The 19,783-nt window shown below is 43.2% G+C and overlaps 1 protein-coding gene across 1 annotated transcript in view; it reads left to right on the top strand.

The window, feature by feature from the left end:
* OVCH2 (ovochymase 2) overlaps positions 1-19,783 on the top strand; it is a gene marked incomplete at its 5' end in the record, with an annotated part of 32,440 nt that overhangs the window by 8,078 nt on the left and 4,579 nt on the right. The window contains 13 exons of the mRNA XM_081170554.1: positions 5,725-5,820; positions 6,666-6,817; positions 7,902-8,097; positions 9,227-9,250; positions 9,438-9,528; positions 9,628-9,761; positions 11,018-11,158; positions 12,243-12,373; positions 13,699-13,792; positions 14,625-14,756; positions 14,849-14,929; positions 18,588-18,774; positions 19,530-19,602. Of these exons, the coding sequence (XP_081026680.1) occupies positions 5,725-5,820; positions 6,666-6,817; positions 7,902-8,097; positions 9,227-9,250; positions 9,438-9,528; positions 9,628-9,761; positions 11,018-11,158; positions 12,243-12,373; positions 13,699-13,792; positions 14,625-14,756; positions 14,849-14,929; positions 18,588-18,774; positions 19,530-19,602 (1,532 nt within the window). The remainder of the gene's footprint in view (positions 1-5,724; positions 5,821-6,665; positions 6,818-7,901; positions 8,098-9,226; positions 9,251-9,437; positions 9,529-9,627; positions 9,762-11,017; positions 11,159-12,242; positions 12,374-13,698; positions 13,793-14,624; positions 14,757-14,848; positions 14,930-18,587; positions 18,775-19,529; positions 19,603-19,783) is intronic.

The raw sequence follows: 19,783 nt of genomic DNA, 5'->3' as shown, positions 1-19,783 counted from the left end.
TTGAGAATTGTTTTCTGCTATAAATCAAGTGGCCCCTTTGTCTAGGAGGAAAACATTGCCAGTGTTCTCTAAACAGCTAGTCCTCTTGCCTGGCATGAAACATTTGAAAATCTTTAAGCTCATTTTTAGAATTTTAGGAACCTGATCAAGATATAAGCCAATATAAGCCTTGATTAAAAATGCAGTCTATATTCAGATGCCTCATTCCCCCCTTTCAAGCTCAAGGACCTTCATCCCAAGTGTCCTTGATAGCTTGATCTTCATCATATTCCTGAGGTAAAGCTCTGTATAGGGCCATGATATGAGGTAGAGTTTCATTCGAAATCATCTTGCTAATTGTACTTCTAAAACATGAAATGATACATGGCATCATACATAAAACCATCACTACTACCGTCAAGAAAAACAAGCAAGACAATAATATCCCTTTGAGTCCTGTGACATTAGGTAACCAATTGGTGAGCCATCCCATATCCCATCCTTCCCATGTTTGTACTGGGACATGTGCTATATTCTCCATCTTTGTGGCCAACACACGGATTGCCTCACCATTATCAGAAATGTTAAAGCAACAGGCATTCCCTGTCAAGTTCAAGACTCCACATAGGCCTCCCTGCTTGGCAAGTACATAATCCATTCCCATTTTCAGCTGCAAAATGGCGGCTCTACTTTCATCCAGCTGTTGTGCAATAAGTCTCAAACTCTGGGCCGTTGCATTGGTTACAAGTTCCACTACTGCTTGCAATCGAATTATTCTGTTTAGATTATAAATAGGATCCCGTGCCCCTTGTATGAGCTCACCAGGATTCCAGGAGGCAGGATCATAATAGGCTATAATGCGCTCTGGTGGCCAATCATCAGTATCGCTCCAACTTTGGGTACTTCCTCCTGCTATATGAGAAATATCAGCGTTTCTTCGTGTTCGCTTAGCTGAACTAGTGGGCATAATCCACATTGGTGGTAATACCTATCCCAGGAAACAAGTCCCACTCCATTTGGAAGGGAGTTTCTTGTATGCCCATTCTCCACATATCCACCACAACCATCGGGTCTGAGGGTTTTGGTATGTGGAGTGCATAAGGCGAAATATCAAAAGGGGTATAGAGTTTACAGTGCAGTATGTTAGATTGCCTTCTGTCACAGTTATGTTCCACACCATTTTCCATGCATGAATAAAAGGAGGTGCACAGGGCAAGGTTTTCCGAGTTCGATAGGTAGTACCGTTTGCCCAGGTTTGACTATTCTTAATATAATCCCAAGTATAGTGGCAATGAGAAGAGCCTATCATGGTAGAATCAGCTGCATCTGATGATTTATGTACACAGAATTCCCCTTGTACAGGTATAACTCGTAATGGTTTAGTTGAGTTCCATCCGGGGAAATTCTGTACTTTTGTTTGGTGTGGCATTTCGCTTACCATACCAATGGCATTTAATGGTATTGGTAATAAGGGCATACCTCCCTCTGAATCATCTGGCCCAAGAGAGCAAACAAGGCAATTGGTCCTATTTGCAACATTGGCTACCATCTCAGCTAAGCCTACCCACATATTGTGGTCATAGCGGAATCCATATTTAGCAAATTTGGTCAGATTCAAGGACCCTTCCCCTTCCCAAGGGATCAGGATTAATAATAAAATCATGTTGATGTCTAGCATATGCATTCCTTCCACAAAAGATTACCTTATTGTGATAGCATATAAATATTAGTCCCAATATAATTCCCCCAGTGACAGAAATGGGGAACCACCAAGACCAAAACATATATCCCGAGGATCCCCAATGAGTAATATCTCTGATAATTGTTCCACAAGGGGGCAGTCAATCAATTGTATAAGAGAATCTTCCCGCTCACAGTCGCTGGTTCAGACGCTCCTCAAGCTTCAGGCGTGCGCAGGTCAGCCAGCTTCCAGGTTTGTGGCTGCAGCAGGCCGGTCGTCTAATGTTGCCCGTGACCTAGCCCGTTCCCGGTAGGGCTAGATACAGGGGTTTTTGGAGAGAGTCAGTTTAAGAGGGTTAGAGGGGTCACCTTTGCACGTCCAACTGCCTTCGGACTTCTTCAAACGGGAGTGATGAATCCAGGGGGTCACCTCAGCTACCTTCACCGCTGTTGGAGTAGAGAGCAAGACGGTGTAAGGTCCACGCCACTTAGGTGCAAGTGGATCACGTTTCCACTCTTTCACCCATATGCTATGCCAGCCTGGAGCTGATGAATCGGCTTGGCAATGCTGCACGGCGTGCGCTCGAGGGCCCAACTGTTAAGATAAAAAACAAACAAACACGGGAGAGAGACAAAAACACGGGAGAGAGATTGCACTTGTCCCTGTGTCACATGGTCTCCTATTTGTTTGAGGTCAGTTGGAATATCCTGAACAAAGGAGGGCGGCCTCCCATACAGGAGCTCAAAAGGTGACAACTTAAGTCTTTTTGTGGGTGCGCACCGAACACGAAACAGTGTTATGGGTAACACGTCTACCCTCCTGAGACTTTAGACATATTAGTGGGCTTCTGGCATGCCCTGCAGATACCTTGCACAAGCGTCTGGCGGTAGGTGGTAAGCCTGGCCAGGTGAATTGCATTGCTTGGATCCCAATTAGGATCTTCCAAGGGAAAGTTGTCCTGGAGATGACGGTCAATATTATAAATATTTCCCACTCTGGCCTGCTCACGCAAATATATCTGTGCCTTTTCAATTATGTCTCTCCTTTCCTCAGTGGTGAAGAGAGTATTCAGGAGCTGGCGACAATCTGTCCAAGTAGGACTATGAGTATTTACTATTGAGGTCACCAAGTCCATCATAGCCTGAGGTTTTTCTGCGAAAGATGGGGTGTTTTCCAATTCATCAGACCTGTAGTCGTGAATGGAATATATTGCAGGGTCAAAGTTCGAGGTGGCCGTGGTCCAGGTTGCCCATTAACCAGCACAGGCTCCTCAAGTGCATCAAATACTCTTCTGAGAGGGGCTACTACGTGATCTTTCTCTTCGCTTTGCTCTAGGGGCCTCAAATCATAGGGGATGGTATTTGTCCCAAGGCGTTCTTTTAGCAGCTCTATACGCCTGGCTGTATTGCTTGCTGACCGATCAAGGTCTCCCTGTAACTTCTGTAATAATTCTCTAGGACTTGGATGTACAGGGGTTTGGGGTGGGCAATTAGTTGTTCCACTAAAGGAGACTGTAGATGGAGTTCTACTGGGACTCACAGGTGGAATAACCACTTCTGCTTGGGCTTCATTATAGGACTCCAATGCCTCCTGAAGATATTTATCATAATCTATCAAGGAATCAAGTTCTGTGACTCCAGCCCCATTATTCATTCCACTTTCTTGCCTTGGGGTTACAACTGGTGGAGGGTTTGAATTAGGCTCCCTTCGATGTGGAGCATAGGGTGGAGGTGGAAGCACCTCTTCCTCTGGTCCCTCAAAAATGGGTTTGAGTTTATTTGGCAAGATTCCTTTCAAAGCTTTGGCTTTTACAGCCAATAATTTGCATCGTTGGACTTTGCATTCCCTTATCCATGGAGGATTTTTATTTAATGTGCTCAGCCAAGAATCTATATATGAAAATTGTTCTGGGCACCCTCCAGTTTCTTTGGTGATGTTAGACCAAAGTTTGCTTACTAAATTTATATCAAAGGTTCCCTGAAATGGCCATCCAGTATTTTCTTTTGGCCACTCTAGTTCACATAACGTTCTCAAGCGTTCTGGCGTCATTTTGACTCCATATGCCCCTGAGAAGGCTTTCTTAAAATTATTTAACATACATTCAAGAGGTGTATTTTCCCCCTTTGAACCCCCAACTCCCATTGTATGGCCCTGTGAAGTATCCACTCAGTCACTCACACACACACACCTTACTGGGAAACGAAGTAGTACTCACTCCACACTTAGGTCAGCTACACATTGTACTTTCTCACACATGCAATGCGCTAGATACTTCAACCATACTCTACCTCCCAATCTTCCCTTTTCCCTACACCAGATCACCATCTGATGTACCCAGCCACCTAGCGTACTCAGTTCCCCTTTACTGAGACGCAGAAGTTTGATCAGGACTTCTCTTCCTCCCAATTAATTGGAGGGCCAAAACCCCTTAGTGCACTTACCCTTAGCTGGTTGCCTGTTTATTTCTCTGGCCCCCCCCGGTCCGTCGCCGTCAGTGGGCAGGGTATCAGACAGACGAGACTGCTGCGTTCCCCTGGAAAAATTTTTTCCAGTGCGCGCTGGGTAGGCAATCAGTTGTCTTCTCTCTTGTACCCTGTCCAGTAAGGCGAAGGGGCTGCGTTCCAGCAGACCACTTATCCGAGTCGCAGGCACCATAAAATGTAGCACCCTGCTTGTGGTTAACGCTTAGCTGGAATGAAATATTCAACGCAGCAACAGAGAAATTAAAATAATAATTTATTTGTCAGACAAATAAATGAGAGGCACAGTGGTATATGGTTACCAAGCTCTGGCCTGGCCTCCTGCCATTATGGCCAGCACTTATATTCCCTTAATCCAGCCCCCCTTTGCTCCTCCTGTGGCTGCCTCTGTTCAATCAGCCTGGTTGAAATTTCTATTGGTTGTTTGCTATAACCAATCTTAAAAGATACACCCATATCCTCCTGTCCTTATATGGAACACAAAGAGCTATATATTGTTACATCTATAAATGACAAATAAGTAGTAATATATCTTACATGTGTCTCAACAAGGAATCTTAATTACCAGCTCACCTCTTGCCTTCCTTGCCCTCCAAAACAGATGGTTAATAATTTTAAAATTTTATCTTGAACAGATGTCAGAGACCTTGGGTTCATATTCTCATGCATCATCAATGAAATATCTCCTTTTGGAGGTCTTTAAACAAAGGCCTGACAGCTATATATCAGGACTGCTTGGATGGCGTCTCCTTGTCTGGCAGGGGGGCTAGGCTGGTGGCTGACTTAATTTCAGGATAAATACAACTCTTACAACTATATGAAATAAGAATCTAGCATTTCTTAAATCCTTTGCATAATTACATTTAAGCCAGCATATTTCATACATTATCATAGATAGCTTTTTAGAAGGATAAACTTCCTCAAAGTAAAAAGGAAGGAACAGTTTACAGCCTCAAAATAAAATAGGAAAAAAGCCTCTTCCCCTGTTTACACTCCCCCCCCTCTCCAGCCAGTTGCTTTGTTTTCCATGTGCTCTTGGCCTTTTGTCCTGTGGCTCAAGTTTAACGGTTTTATTTTACTATTTACCCATTCCTAATTATGTTGGGTCTATGTAACCTTGCTCTTCAGCCTGTAATTCCCCCTTTTTACGACTTTGAGAATTGTTTTCTGCTATAAATCAAGGGGCCCCTTTGTCTAGGAGGAAAACATTGCCAGTGTTCTCTAAACAGCTAGTCCTCTTGCCTGGCATGAAACATTTGAAAATCTTTAAGCTCATTTTTAGAATTTTAGGAACCTGATCAAGATATAAGCCAATATAAGCCTTGATTAAAAATGCAGTCTATATTCAGATGCCTCACTATAGAACCGTATTTCTTTGTGGCTTGTTTATGGATGAGAGAAAGAAAGGCCTTGTATTCAGGTTTTTCTGAGTTACATACATTTGAGAAGCACACAAAACCAAAAAGTTTAACAGTTTGTGTGATGTTGCTTTTCATTTGGAGCTGAAAAGGGTTGGGACTTAAATTAACATTATTCTAATATGTCACACATTAATATTCCAATATGCCACTGTGTTCATGGCAGGTTCAACAGTTGGGCCGGTATGTCTTCCTGAACCCAATGAAACGTTCGATCCAGGATATATATGTGTCACTTCTGGCTGGGGTCGCCTAAGAGAAAGTAAGCCTAAGCTATTATTTTTGGAAGCATGGCCATATCAAAGCAGCTGTGTAAATTTTTTTGATGCGAGTTGATGTTTTGTGATTCATCCCTTCGCAACACAATCCCCAACTGGTTAAGACTTCCTATATGCTGAAACAAAGGTACAATAATAAATGAGAAGGGGGGCGGGGAGTGGTTTTGAAGCCGTTACAGCAGAGAAGAGAGAAGCAATGACAAACTGAAGAGGCTCAAGAAAGGTGACCCTTCTCACAATTAAGGAGTTTTGGGCAAACATTTCTTCTTCCAGTGTACAATTTCAGCTCCAAATTGATGTCATTATTCAAGCTTCTTAGTGAGCAAATACTGGATACTGCTGTAAAGAGATATTCAAAAGCCTGTTCTTATTTTTGCTTTGTTTAAAATGTCTTAACGAAGGAAGGACATAACTATATCCCCCCCCCCGCAATGTCCAATGACCTCACACTGAATATTCCAAAATTCGCCTTGGCTCTACTTCTTGTAGTGTCACTTGCCATATTTTTCTGTGGCAGCCACATTGAATGAATGGCTGAAAAAATTATTATCTCCCTTGCTGTAATGTACTGTTCCTCCACCAACACCATTCGCTGTCTGGCTTGGGCATTTTGTGGAAAGGATCAAATCTTGGTTACAAAGCACCTGCTTGTCATGCAGAAGGTCTTCCAAGTTGTAGCCCTGGCATCACCAGTTCAAAGAAATAAAAGGTGGGGCAATAGGTGATGGGGAAAACCTTTGTCTGAGGTCCTGGAGAGCTGCTATCAGAAAAATGGGCCAATAGTGTAACTTGCTATAAAACTGTTTCTTACGGTGTGCTTGTTTTCTAGATGGTATCCTCCCTGAAGTCCTGCATGAAGTGGAGTTGCCCATCCTAGACCACAGTGAATGTTCTAGAGCATTGTCAACTTTAAAGAAACCTGTTCAGGGTGACACTCTAATGTGTGCTGGGTTTCCAGATGGTGGAAAGGATGCCTGCCAGGTTGGTAAAATGAAGAGCCTTTTCTTCCCATCTACCTGCCTGCCTTTCCATCTTGTGATGGGGTGGGGGAACTTTCCAGCAGGAAGAACAGAGCAAAGAGATGGAGCTCATACTTTTCATGCAGAAGATCCTAAGTTCCACTCTCGACACCCACTGTTAGACTCCTTTTCATGAAGCAGCAGTCCATCACAAGCACTTCAGGCCCAAAACATTTTGCTGCCCGAAGCAAAACTCAAATGGTGTCCCATCCCACTGGTACAGCCAATGCTATGAAAACATCTGTAGCGTTCAGACATAATAATAATAATAATAATTATAATAAATTTTATTTATATCCCGCCCTCCCCAGCCGAAGCCGGGCTCAGGGCGGCTAACAACAATATATAAATTCTTGCCTTCCTCTGTTCCTGTTCCCCATCCTCATACAGATAGATAGCCGTGTTGGTCTGCCATAGTCAAAATAAAAAAATTCCTTCCAGTAGCACCTTAAAGACCAACTAAGTTAGTTCTTGGTATGAGCTTTCGTGTGCATGCACACTTCTTCAGAACCCCATCCTCATAGTAAAGGTAAAGGGACTCCTGACCATTAGGTCCAGTCGTGGCCGACTCTGGGGTTGCGGCGCTCATCTCGCTTTATTGGCCGAGAGAGCCAGCGTACAGCTTCCGGGTCATGTGGCCAGCATGACTAAGCCGCTTCTGGCGAACCAGAGCAGCGCACGGAAACGCCGTTTACCTTCCAGCCAAAATGGTACCTATTTATCTACTTGCACTTTGACGTGCTTTTGAACTGCTAGGTTGGCAGGAGCAGGGACCGAGCAACGGGAGCTCACCCCGTCGCAGGGATTCGAACCGCCAACCTTCTGATCGGCAAGTCCTAGGCTCTGTGCTTTAACCCACAGTGCCACCCACGCTCCCCCCCCCATCCTCATAGCTTTGCCTTAAACAGATCACTTCAAACTGCCACATGGCAGGGGCAGTCCTGTCCATTGGACAACTGCAGGGTGTACTTTTGAAAGATCGCTTAAAATACTTGCATGCAGTGCTTTATATATGTCTCATTTGGATCTGTTTCTTTTCCCTGCAGGGTGACTCTGGGGGATCTCTGGTGTGCATGCGTGAACATGGTTCTTGGACCCTGGTTGGGGTGACCTCATGGGGCTATGGGTGTGCTCGCGGCTGGATGCAAAACCTAAGAAAAAAGTATAACAGAAGAGGAACACCAGGAGTTTTTACAGACCTTACCAAGGTGCTCCCTTGGATTCAGCAACATATCAACACCGGTAGTCAATATTAATCACCTTCTGCCTAATTCACATATTAAGGCGTGTATCCAGCAAAGTTTTTCCATTTGCACAAGGATTATCACTTCTGTAGTGGAAGCCCCTTTCCTTCTCCTCTTCCTGCATCTCCCTGAAATCTACTGCAGAAGGTTAGAGAAAGCCCCAGGACCATTTGGGGGAGGGGGGGGAGAGGGAATGGAAGTTCCATTGCACAAATGGAAGTCCTTTTGTGAACAGGATTAATTTGTTGGCAACAACCCTAAATCTTTTCTTCAACGCTGCCAACCCAACAGAAAAACATAACCTGTTGGGGTGGTATGGAGAAGTTGATTCTTCTGTAAAACTAATAATTGCAGTTTTGACTGGGTTGTATGGCAGATAATACTGTCCTTTATGTTTTTATATATGCTGGAAGCTGCCCAGAGTGACTGGGGCAACCCTATCAGATGGGCAGGGTACAAATAATAAAATTATTACAAATTATTATTATCAGTTTGATTTCAGCAGCTTTACCGTCATGACAGCTGCTGTGAGTTCCACTTAGAACTGTTCCAGTACAGTTGTTGATGAATATATTGCCTTAGGACAGGCTTCCTCAAACTTGGTCCTCCAGATGTTTTTGGTCTACAGCTCCCATGATCCCTAGCTAGCAGGACCAGTGGTCAGGGATGATGGGAGTTGTAGTCTCAAAACATCTGGAGGGCCGAGTTTGAGGAAACCTGCTTAGGGCATCCTTGTTCTATGGAGTCAGGCCCAGTGTGGTGTAGTGGTTAAGAGCGGTAGTCTCGTAATCTGGGGAGCCCGGTTCGCGTCTCCGCTCCTCCACATCCAGCTGCTGGGTGACCTTGGGCCAGTCACACTTCTCTGAAGTCTCTCAGCCCCACTCACCTCACAGAGTGTTTGTTGTGGGGGAGGAAGGGAAAGGAGAATGTTAGCCGCTTTGAGACTCCTGAAGGGGAGTGAAAGGCGGGATATCAAATCCAAACTCTTAATCCAAACTCTTCTTCTTCTCTTCTTCTTCAAAGGGAGCAATAGATGTTTGGTTGTTACAAATTCATTATTACATTTCTGATTTGCCATAACATTAATAGTTCTTCACTAGGATATTTCTCTTTTCCTTTTCAATTAGATATCAGAATGAAAAGCTCTACAGGTGAGTATAATGTGCTGGAAAACGCCTTCCTGAACTAAGTATGTACTGGCAGAGTCCAAGATTTCTTGTGTATGATTAAAAAGTCTGGATTAGAAATGACTATTTTCGTAATGCTTAGTTTTGTCTGTCCTTTCCCTGCATATCTGTTAGACCAATAAATCTTGATATCTTCATATCCACATCACAGCATCATGCAGTGTGCAAGATGGCAAACTCCCTGGCAAGGAAGGACAGCTTGTTTTCCCTGATCATCCTAAGCATTTTTACCAGGACAACCAGTGAGTAGCTGAAGTCCCTTTTCAGAAACTGTACCTGGTCTCATGCACCTGTGCTTTATTGATTGCCAACTAGAATTCAGTCCTTGTGCATCAATCCAGGTTGTGCGTTTGGACTCTGCTCGTCCCAGAAGGAATGCATATACTGCTGAATTTTACCCGCTTTGATGTGGAATCCGATATGTACTGTGACTATGATGCCTTGTCAGTGATTTCTAAGGACAACAGGCTCCTTGGTGAGTGTCTTCTTCGAAATATATAAGGCACCAGACTGCACTTTCCCCCAAATGAAAAGCAGGCGGTTCTTGTATAGTTGAAAAGTTGGATATGATATAAAAATTTGGTGCCAGCACATGCCGTACTGAAGTGAACACATGATGTGCATTAATGACCTGTCCAAACAGGAATTTCACCTATGGGGACTTCTTGGCATGGACACAAAAATCACCCCTATTTTCCTCTGAAGTCTTGGCTACCATAGTAGTGCTTTACTTCCCAGTATGCCTGGCACTGAGTGAGGCCACCCATGCCCAACAGCCTAGGGGAGGGTACGAATGTAGAGGAGTTGCTCTGTGCTTTCCCTCATTGATGTTGGAGGGCCCTTACCCACATTGACTGAACTCACTTTCACGTTGACAAAAGTTACAGTTGAAAATGGTGCGTGGCCAGCTGAGCAGAGAATAAGAAGACAGGAAAGAGTTATCCACCTCTCTCACCCGCCTTGCTTAAGATGGCCTCATCCGGACCTTGCTTTTCCTTTCTGAAGGGATTTTGGAATTTCATGTGTAATGATGCTCCAGACACTTAGACAGAGCTGAGTATTCAGAGGTGTTTTCGGGGGCAGAGGCTTTGCTGCTAAGATGCCCGCAATGAACACAACTGAAATCTGGATACAAATGCTAGGTTGAGCCTGACATATATTGAAGCATTTTTGGGTTGACTCTTCTCCTTCTGGATCTTAGATAACCACCAGGATACACATTCTTGTTGTAAATTAGTGGCGTGCGGTGACATTTTTTTGAAGGGGAACAGTTAGGTGCCAGCTTGCAAAGGTGACAGGGGGTGGGGGGATATTGCGTGTGGGATGCCCCAACATCCTGACATTGTGTAAGCACTGTGATTCCCTCCCTAACCTGAGCAGAAGCATCCCAGGCTTTGGGAAGGAGGTGCCAGTGCTCTGATAATATGCTGGAGCTCTCCTGTCTTCTTCCCCAAGCTGGGTGGGCTTTGGGAAGATGGCAGAGGCAGACTCTTGAACTCGTCAGAGCATTGCACCTCTCTCCCTAAGCCAGACAGAAGCTTCCTGGATTTTAGGAAGGAGGCCCCAGGGGAACATTTAGGGGACTAGTCTCCCTAGTCGACTGATCACACATCACTGGCTCGAATACTATGGTCCTAAGCATACCTACTCAGAAGCAGGTTCTTCTCACATTAGTAGAACCACTCAGGTAAATATTAGCAAAATTACATTGATAAAATTAACGTCTTTCAGGGAAATTCTGTGGCAAGGAGCCCCCGTTACCGATTTTGGTTGGTTCCAATAGCCTAACGCTAAAATTTGTATCTGATAACAAAGAACACGGATCTGGGTTCTCTATGATATACCAAACTATTGAGCCAGATTCTCTTCAAGGTAAGCATCAATACTTTCTAATAATATATGAGAGGCCAAGGAGGCTTCACAATATATATGGATTACAGTCACTAGATCTGTTACTTTATTAATTGCGATACTTTTTTTGTACCTTACCAGTCCTTACATGGGAGTGCTCTAGGGAGATTCTATGATTGTAGCTTTAGCAGTCATTGGTCGAGATGCAATTAGAACACAGGCTTACCATACAGAAGGGTTTGATGGTGAAGAACTGAGCAGTTACACAATTATTAATATAAGTGGACCGCATGAGTCCTTTATAGACTTACCTCTGAAGACCTCTGGAGGAAAAAATGACTCTATAACAGGCACATCCAACAGGTAGATCGTGATCTACTGGTAGATCACTGAACATCTTTGGTAGATCACTGGCTCCCCCCAAAGAAGCTCAACAAGTTTGGCTCCCCTAAAGAAAGCTCAACATTTATTGCCCTGCACCCCAAAACCCGGGGCTTTCCTCTTCCCTAAAAGCAGCTCAACAACTTTGACCTGAACCCCTAAAAAAGGGGGTAGATCACTGCTAGTCTTTAACTCTGTGAGTAGATTGCAGTCTGTTGGGAGTTGGCCACCCTTGCTCCATAAGAATCAAGGGCAAACACAACCCAACCATCTACCTATTCTTCAAATACCCATATCTAGAAAGTTTCCTTATTACAAAATTGACTCTTGGAAGTCCATTGAAGCAATCCTTTAATAATAAACAAAACAACCACCACCTTATATTTTACTACAGTGGTACCTCGGATTATATACGCTTCAGGTTACAGACGCTTCAGGTTACAGACTCTGCTAACCCAGAAATAGTACCTTGAGTTAAGAACTTTGCTTCAGGATAAGAACAGAAATTGTGCAGCAGCGGCAGCGGGAGGCCCCATTAGCTAAAGTGGTGCTTCAGGTTAAGAACAGTTTCAGGTTAAGAACGGACCTCTGGAACACATTAAGTACTTAACCCGAGGTATTAGTGTATAAGTATAATGAGCACACAAAAGCTTCCAGTGGTTTATAGTTTGCCAAGGGGCTATTTAAATTGTCTCACTTTACTTTTGCTTCACTGTCTTTCTAGACTCTGGCTGTGGATCTATTGCCATACTTTTTGAGGAAGGAACAGTACAAAGCATGCACTACCCCGAGGCTTACAATAATCTGGCAGATTGTCAGTGGATTGTTCAAGCTCCAGAAAACCACGTGGTCAAGGTACAAGGCAGGGCTGATTTACTGATATCAGCACAAAGGGTTTCCTCTGAACACCCTAAGTTTGATTCCAACCTTCACAAGCAATGTAACATTTCGCTCATGAGGCTGCCTTATTTTGGTGCTGTTTTATTATTAGTTAACATATAATATCTTGCATTGGGATATCATTTAAATGCAAGTGGGTAGTATTCAACTAGGTTTTACTCAGGGTAAAACTTCATTAACATGACTAAGGCAGATCCATCAATTCCAATAGACCTCCTCTAAGCAAATCTTAGTTGAATACCACTGTGTGTGGATTTCTTTTCTTTTCTTTTCTTTTCTTTTCTTTTCTTTTCTTTTCTTTTCTTTTCTTTTCTTTTCTTTTTTCAGTGTCTTTTGAACCTGTCTGTCTTCAAACTCATTCATACATTTTGGGTGTACTTCTGTGTGACACTGACACTTTTGCTATATTCGTGTAATATAGGGGTAAAATTCCTTCCAGTAGCACCTTAAAGACCAACTAAGTTAGTTCTTGGTATGAGCTTTCGTGTGCATGCATACTTCTTCAGATACACAGTTCTTGGTATGAGCTTTCGTGTGAAGTGTGCATGCACACGAAAGCTCATACCAAGAACTAACTTAGTTGGTCTTTAAGGTGCTACTGGAAGGAATTTTTTTATTTTGACTATGGCAGACCAACACGGCTACCTATCTACTAATATAGGGGTGTAGGTTGTATGTGATGCTGTCTCCCCTGTTTACATTCTTGTGGTAAATCAATAATTCATTCCCAAATCTGAATTTCAGACACTAGAAAATGAAGTATACTCTTTTTATTCTGGCAGCAACCATCTCCAGCCATCTTTCATCACATTCATCACAAGTATTAATGTCTTATCTGTTAATACTCCCCAGTATTCACGTTATATCTGTACATCTTATTGGAGGCCTCCAGTGACTACAATGACGTTTGGCCTTGGGGCCCCAGAGGTTGCTACCCACATTTTGATACATGCAAGCACTGTAGACTGCAGTCAAGCATAAACTGTGGATCTGCTTTGATTTGTAAATTATAATAAATGATAATGTTTGCATTTGGGGGTGTGCAGAGAATTCCTATGCATGTTTATTCTGAAGTAAGCCTCCATGTGCACATTTATTCCAGCCTTTATTGCAGCATTAATCTATGCCTTGTTTAAATAGTATTTTCTTACTTGCCATAGGCAGGGCAGCAATTTAGTTTCCTTAGTAACACTGCTGAATGATCTATGGCCAATAAGAAAAATATCTGAAACTAAACCTTGATAAACTTCAGGTTCTTTTGCTGTTGGTTTTTTTTTAAGCTCACATATGAAAATTTTGAATTGGAGGAAAATGAAGGCTGCACTTATGACTCAGTGACAGTGTATGAAAATGTTGCAAAGGATAATGAAATAGGTTTGTTTTTTATACTTATTTCTAATGCTGTGCACTAAATGAGATTTGAGTCCATTGCCAGGATCCCTTTCTTCCCAGTTGGGTTTCAGTACCCAAAATAAGTTCAGTTGGGGAGAAAGTAGTGGGTGGTGTGGCAACGCTGCAAGAAATGGATTCATTTCACTACACACCATGTACACACTTGGTTCTTAGAACTGGCCTCCATCCCTACTTCAAGTGAGTGAGTCTTCTTCAAGTGATTGTGGTAGGCTGCACTTTTAAACAAGGGGATCAGTTGCCATCACATGTAGTCACACTGTTTTTCACTATTTAGCTAATCTTGCATCACACACACACACACACACACACACACACACACACACAATTACAACTCACAGGGAGACCTCTAGTCAGCATCCTAAACTGTCCATTATACTTTTTCATTCTACAAATTCCTTTACTTCATATCAAGGAAATAGTAGCAGTGACCTAACACACAGGGTGTAATACAACACTGACCAAGCATTTTAGTGCAAGCATTTCTGCTTAATAGACAGAGCACTTTCCCCCTCCTCCCCTGCCTCTCCTTCTGTTATGGGGGTTCTCCCAACCCCCCTGAGCAGATTTGTGGAGGATGCAGGGGAGAAGTCCTGTTTCACTAGTGGAACTCACTGCACTGACTTTCAACAGTGCATCAGCTTAATGGGATCTGACCAAATGTTGATATAAAGAGTTTGTCAGCACAGAGGATGCCAATTTTTTTACGACACCCAATGGATTTAACGTTTTGTATGCTGAGATGCAGGGAAGTTGTTTCTGTTCTGCTGTGAACCTTGCCACTTACCTTCTTTAGCTCGATCCTGTGGATTTGCTGTCCCAGCACCAGTTGTGAGTTCCTCTAGTACCATGCTGGTCAAGTTTCATTCAGATGAGACAGAGACGTTTGGTGGATTCAAAGCCAGATTTTTGTTCATCTCTGTTGCAGGTAATGGAAAATGGAGGATTATTCTAGCCCTAGAAGAAAGTTGATTTGAGGAATTCTGACAATGATTCTCCCCTCTTTCTTTTTGAAACTAGATCTAAACATATCAAATTTGAGCAGTGAAGTAATGCTTCCAGAGGAAATAAGTGATGCCTCGAATGAAACTGACATTCCTGGTAAATCATCTTCTGTGAAGGTATCCTTTGGTAGGAGAAGGGAAAGGGCAAAATGAATGTAGAGAGGAGTCCAGGGTTTGGTTTGTAGATATTCTCTATAGATATTCTATAGGTATTCTAGATATTCTATAAATTCTACATAGACACCAAGTTTGGCTGGAAAATGTGTTTTCCTAATAAGGCAAATCCAAAATATATTGCAGACTTCACTGCCTCCATTGCCTCCTCTACTAGCCATCCAGTGGAGCTCCTCCAAACGGTTCAGAGGTTCCTGGCGCCTGAAGGAGTTTCCTTGGAGCCCTCTGTGGCCCACTGTTTATAAGACATTTTGAGGGTAAAGTTGTATGACTCTGTAGAGATATTGATCCTTTAGTTCACGCAAAACAAGCATGAATCTTGATCATGCTCAATCTGGATCATGGTAAACAAAACCTAGCCAGCAGGACATCCTTGGGCAGCTTCAGGGCATGGTGAAAGGGGTAGCACTTGAAATAGTCATTGGCCGATTTCTAATACACCGATTCTTGGGAAGGTGACTGAGAAGGTTGTGGCAGAACAGCTGCAGGCATTCTTGGATGAAACAAGTTACCCTGACCAATTTCAGTCTGGTTGGCCTGGTTTAGAGGTCAAATCAGCCTAGCTTGTCCGGATAAATGACCTCCACTGGGAGAAAAACAAGGAGAGTCTAATTATTTTGCTTCATCTCAGTGTGGCTTGTGATACCATTGGCCATGGTGTCCTCTCAGAGCAGCTCTGTGAAACTGGTGTCAGGGTACAAATAAAAAAAATTCCTTCCAGTAGCACCTTAAAGACCAACTAAGTTAGTTCTTGGTATGAGCTTTCGTGTGCATGCACACTTCTTCAGATACACTGAAACAGAAGTTGCCAGATCCTTCTATATAGTGAGAAGGTGGGGAGGGGTGTTACTCAGAAGGGTGGTGGGAATGGGAGATAGGCAGATAGCTGGGAGAGCCTGTTGACGACTCTTAACGACTGTAATAGGTCTTACAGGAAAAGGCAAGGGGTGAGGAGGTGAGAAATGGTTTAGTCATGTATAGTGAGATAAGAATCCAATGTCTTTGTTAAGCCCAGGTTTTTCCATGGTTTTAAGTTTGGTAATGAGTTGTAATTCAGCAGCTTCTCTTTCCAGTCTGTTTCTGAAATTCCTTTGTAGTAAAACAGCTACTTTGAGATCTTGTATAGAATGTCCTGGGAGATTGAAGTGTTCTCCTACTGGTTTCTCTGTTTTGTGATTCTTGATGTCAGATTTATGTCCGTTTATTCTTTGGCGTAAGGTTTGGCCTGTTTGTCCAATATAGAGAGCTGAAGGACACTGTTGGCATTTGATGGCATACACAATGTTAGACGATGAGCAATTAAATAGTCCCGAGATGGTACCTTCTCACTATATAGAAGGATCTGGCAACTTCTGTTTCAGTGTATCTGAAGAAGTGTGCATGCACACAAAAGCTCATACCAAGAACTAACTTAGTTGGTCTTTAAGGTGCTACTGGAAGGAATTTTTTTTATTTTGACTATGGCAGACCAACACGGCTACCTATCTACTACTGGTGTCAGGGTAGTTTATGGTAGTTCTGGTCCTACCTGCAGGGTCGGTTCCATAGAGTCACCCTGGGGCATTTATGCTATGGGATGCTGCAGGACCCTATCTTATTGCAGTGTTAGTTAGCATCTGTATGAAGACACCTGGAAGGATCATTGGGGGGATATGGAGCAAAGTAGTATTAGTATGCTGATGATGCATCACTCTGTCTCTCCATAATGTCTGAACTTGGAGTGGTCATGCAGGCTCTGGACCAGTATCTGACCACAGCTGTGGGCTGGATGAGGGCCAGTGAACTGAGTTTAACTCCTGGCAAAACAGGTGGCCTTGGTGGCTAAGGGTCCCTTTTGCCAGCTTTGGTTGGTTAGGCAGCTGCAGCTGTTCCTGGACTGAGATGGCTTGGCCACTGTGACCTTGGATTACTGCAGGATGCTCTGTTCTGGGATTCCCTTTGACTTAACCTAGAAGCTGCTGCTGTCTCAGAATGCAGTAGCTAAATTGCTGATTGGGGTACCCCACTGACGCCATGTAATGCTTCTGCTAAAGGAGATGCACTGGCTGCCAATATGCTACCAGGAACCATTCACATTTTGCTTTGATCATTTAAAACCCTAAAAAACTTGGCACCACCATAAAGTCTTGTCCGCTGTATCCCTACCTGGCAACTGCGCTCCTCAGATGGAGCACTGCTGAGAATACCACATGCCCCAGAGATGCACTTACCCTGAACTAGAAATTGGGCTTTTAGTGTTGCAGCTCCAGCTCTCTGGAATCAATTACCAGCTGAAATCAGACAGGCACCTCGTGTGATGACGTTTAGGTGCCTAAGGAAGACATTTTGGTTTAGGAAGGCTTTCCCCGAGGTGCATCCCAATCATTTTATGGAAGATCAGTTTTATAGCTGATGAACTTGTTCTGTTTTTCAAATTTGTATGGATAGCCTGACTGTTTTAGAGTTGAAATAAAACTAAAACTAAAAAAAAAATGTCCAGTAGCACCTTATAGACCAACTACATACATGCACATGAAAGCTTATACCAGAACAAACTTAGTTGGTCTATAAGGTGCTACTGGACAATTTTTTATTTTTATTTCGACTACGTTAGACCAACACAGCTACCTACCTGTTTTAGAGCTGGTTTAACTGATTTTATTGTTCTTGGGATGTGTGATCCTGTGTTTAATTCTGTTTTTACTGAGTACATTGATGGGTTTATTTTGCAAAGTGGTCTGTAAATTCAACAGTTGTTTCTGTTACTATGTTAGTGTAAGACATGAGTAGGCAAACTAAGGCCTGGGGGCTGGATCTGGCCCAACTGCCTTCTAAATCCAACCCGTGGAGGGTCTGAGAATCAGCGTGTTTTTACATGGGTAGAATGTGTCCTTTTATTTAAAATGCATCGCTGGGTTATTCGTGGGGCATAGGAATTCGTTCATTCCCCCCCCCCTTCAAAATATAGTCTGGCCTCCCACAAAGTCTAAGGGACAATGGACCAGCCCCCTGCTGAAAAAGTTTGCTGACTCCTGGACTAAGCAGGCTGCTAAGGTCAGCAAATGTAAACTTGCCTGGGATAGCTGCTCCTTCCCACCAGTAGTGGCTCCTGGAACCAAGAGAGAGAGAGAGAGAGAGAGAGATGAATAGGCTCCCTCCTCCATCATCACCATGCTGTGGCTGGTGGTTGTCCTGGCCAATGAACTGCTTCCTTAGCCACCACTGAAATGCCATCCTATCATTTGTCTGCAAGTCCTACTAAATCCAGTGAGACATTCATATTAAATAGAAGTTGCCTCTGCAGAATCAGCCAAATGTGGGCAGCTTTTTCCTTCCACCCCCTTTTAAAAAAACTATTTTTATTAAAGATTTTCTTGGTTTACAAAAGTACGTGCATTGTGTCTTTTTCAGGTTGTAAAGTCTTTTCTACAGATCTTGTACATTTGAGTGTTGTATACAGTATAAAGTTGGGGAAGAAAAGAAGGGAGAGAGGAGGAGTGGTGAGACTTATATGTGGGCAGCCTTATTCCGTAATAGGCACAAGTTGTTGGTTGTTGTTTTCTCCAATGTGCAAAAGCTTTTCCTCTTTTCTCTGTTGCCAGCTGACATTTGTGGAGTAGCATCCAACCAGCCCAGGTTTCTTTTCAGTCGGATAGTTGGAGGCGAAGAAGCTGTACCATATTCTTGGCCTTGGCAGGCAAGCATACAAATTTTGGGAGAAAACATCTGTGGAGGGGCAGTTCTTACAAGCACATGGGTGGTGACGGCTGCTCACTGTTTCAAAGGGATGTAAGTACTATGTTATGCTTTAGCAACAATAGTTCACAGCGCCTGAACAGTTTGGAAAGCACATTAACAAATGCATTATTTAGAGTGTCATCCTATGGATGTGTACTTATGACTACATATTGATAAGTGTGTATAACATCCTTCGCCAGCCTGCTGAAGATTTAGACTACTGTGCTGGCTGGGGTGATGGGAGTAATCCATCTGGAAGGCATTAGCTGAAGACTGGTATATAGGATTGCATGCTTAGAGTGCAATTCTGTGCATGTCTATGCAGAAGATGCCCTGCTTGAAAACAGAGGCTGCTGCCGCCTATGGATTTTTTAAAAAATATGTCACTATCTCCCATAACATGAACTCCCAACCTCCATTTCCCACCATACTAGAAGAATTCAAAGAAGGTAACACCCCAGAAGTTCTGAAGACCAGTCATCACACTCAGAGTAACTAGGGATAGCATGCATGTAAATGAAAACGTGTCTAGGTTTGGTGAGCTCTTGGCAGACTATGTACCAAATTGCAAGAGACAGAAGGATTTATATTCCTCTGGTACCCACAAAAAATGTGGGTATCTACTCAGAAGAAAGTCCCACTTTGTTTAGACTTCAGTGCAAATCAAATTTGTTCCTATTCTGTGTGTATTTGGAATCCCTGTGTGGATGGGAGTAACATATTATCATGCTTGAATGAAAATGTGTGGTACAGACTGTTGGAAGAAACTTCCGGGTTTGTTTTAACCAATTACATTCTCCGCAAAGGGAAAAATACAGAGATTTTTGGAGTGTGGTTGCTGGAGCTCATGACATTGGAGAACAAGAGCATAATAGTCAGGTTAGTACAAGTCATTCTGTATTTATGGAAGGAACATGTCCTTATCCTGCAACATGCACAAAGAATTCTACCCCCTCCCCCAAGACTGTGGGAACAAAACGAAAAAGAGTTTTACATGAAGTGTATTTTCAAATACATCTGTCTATCTATCTATCATCTATCTATCTATCTTTATCTATCT

The sequence above is a fragment of the Podarcis bocagei genome (assembly GCF_964188305.1).
Source record: "Podarcis bocagei genome assembly, chromosome: 1".
Classification (NCBI taxonomy): Eukaryota; Metazoa; Chordata; class Lepidosauria; order Squamata; family Lacertidae; genus Podarcis; species Podarcis bocagei.
This window is presented reverse-complemented; position numbering and strand designations above follow the sequence as displayed.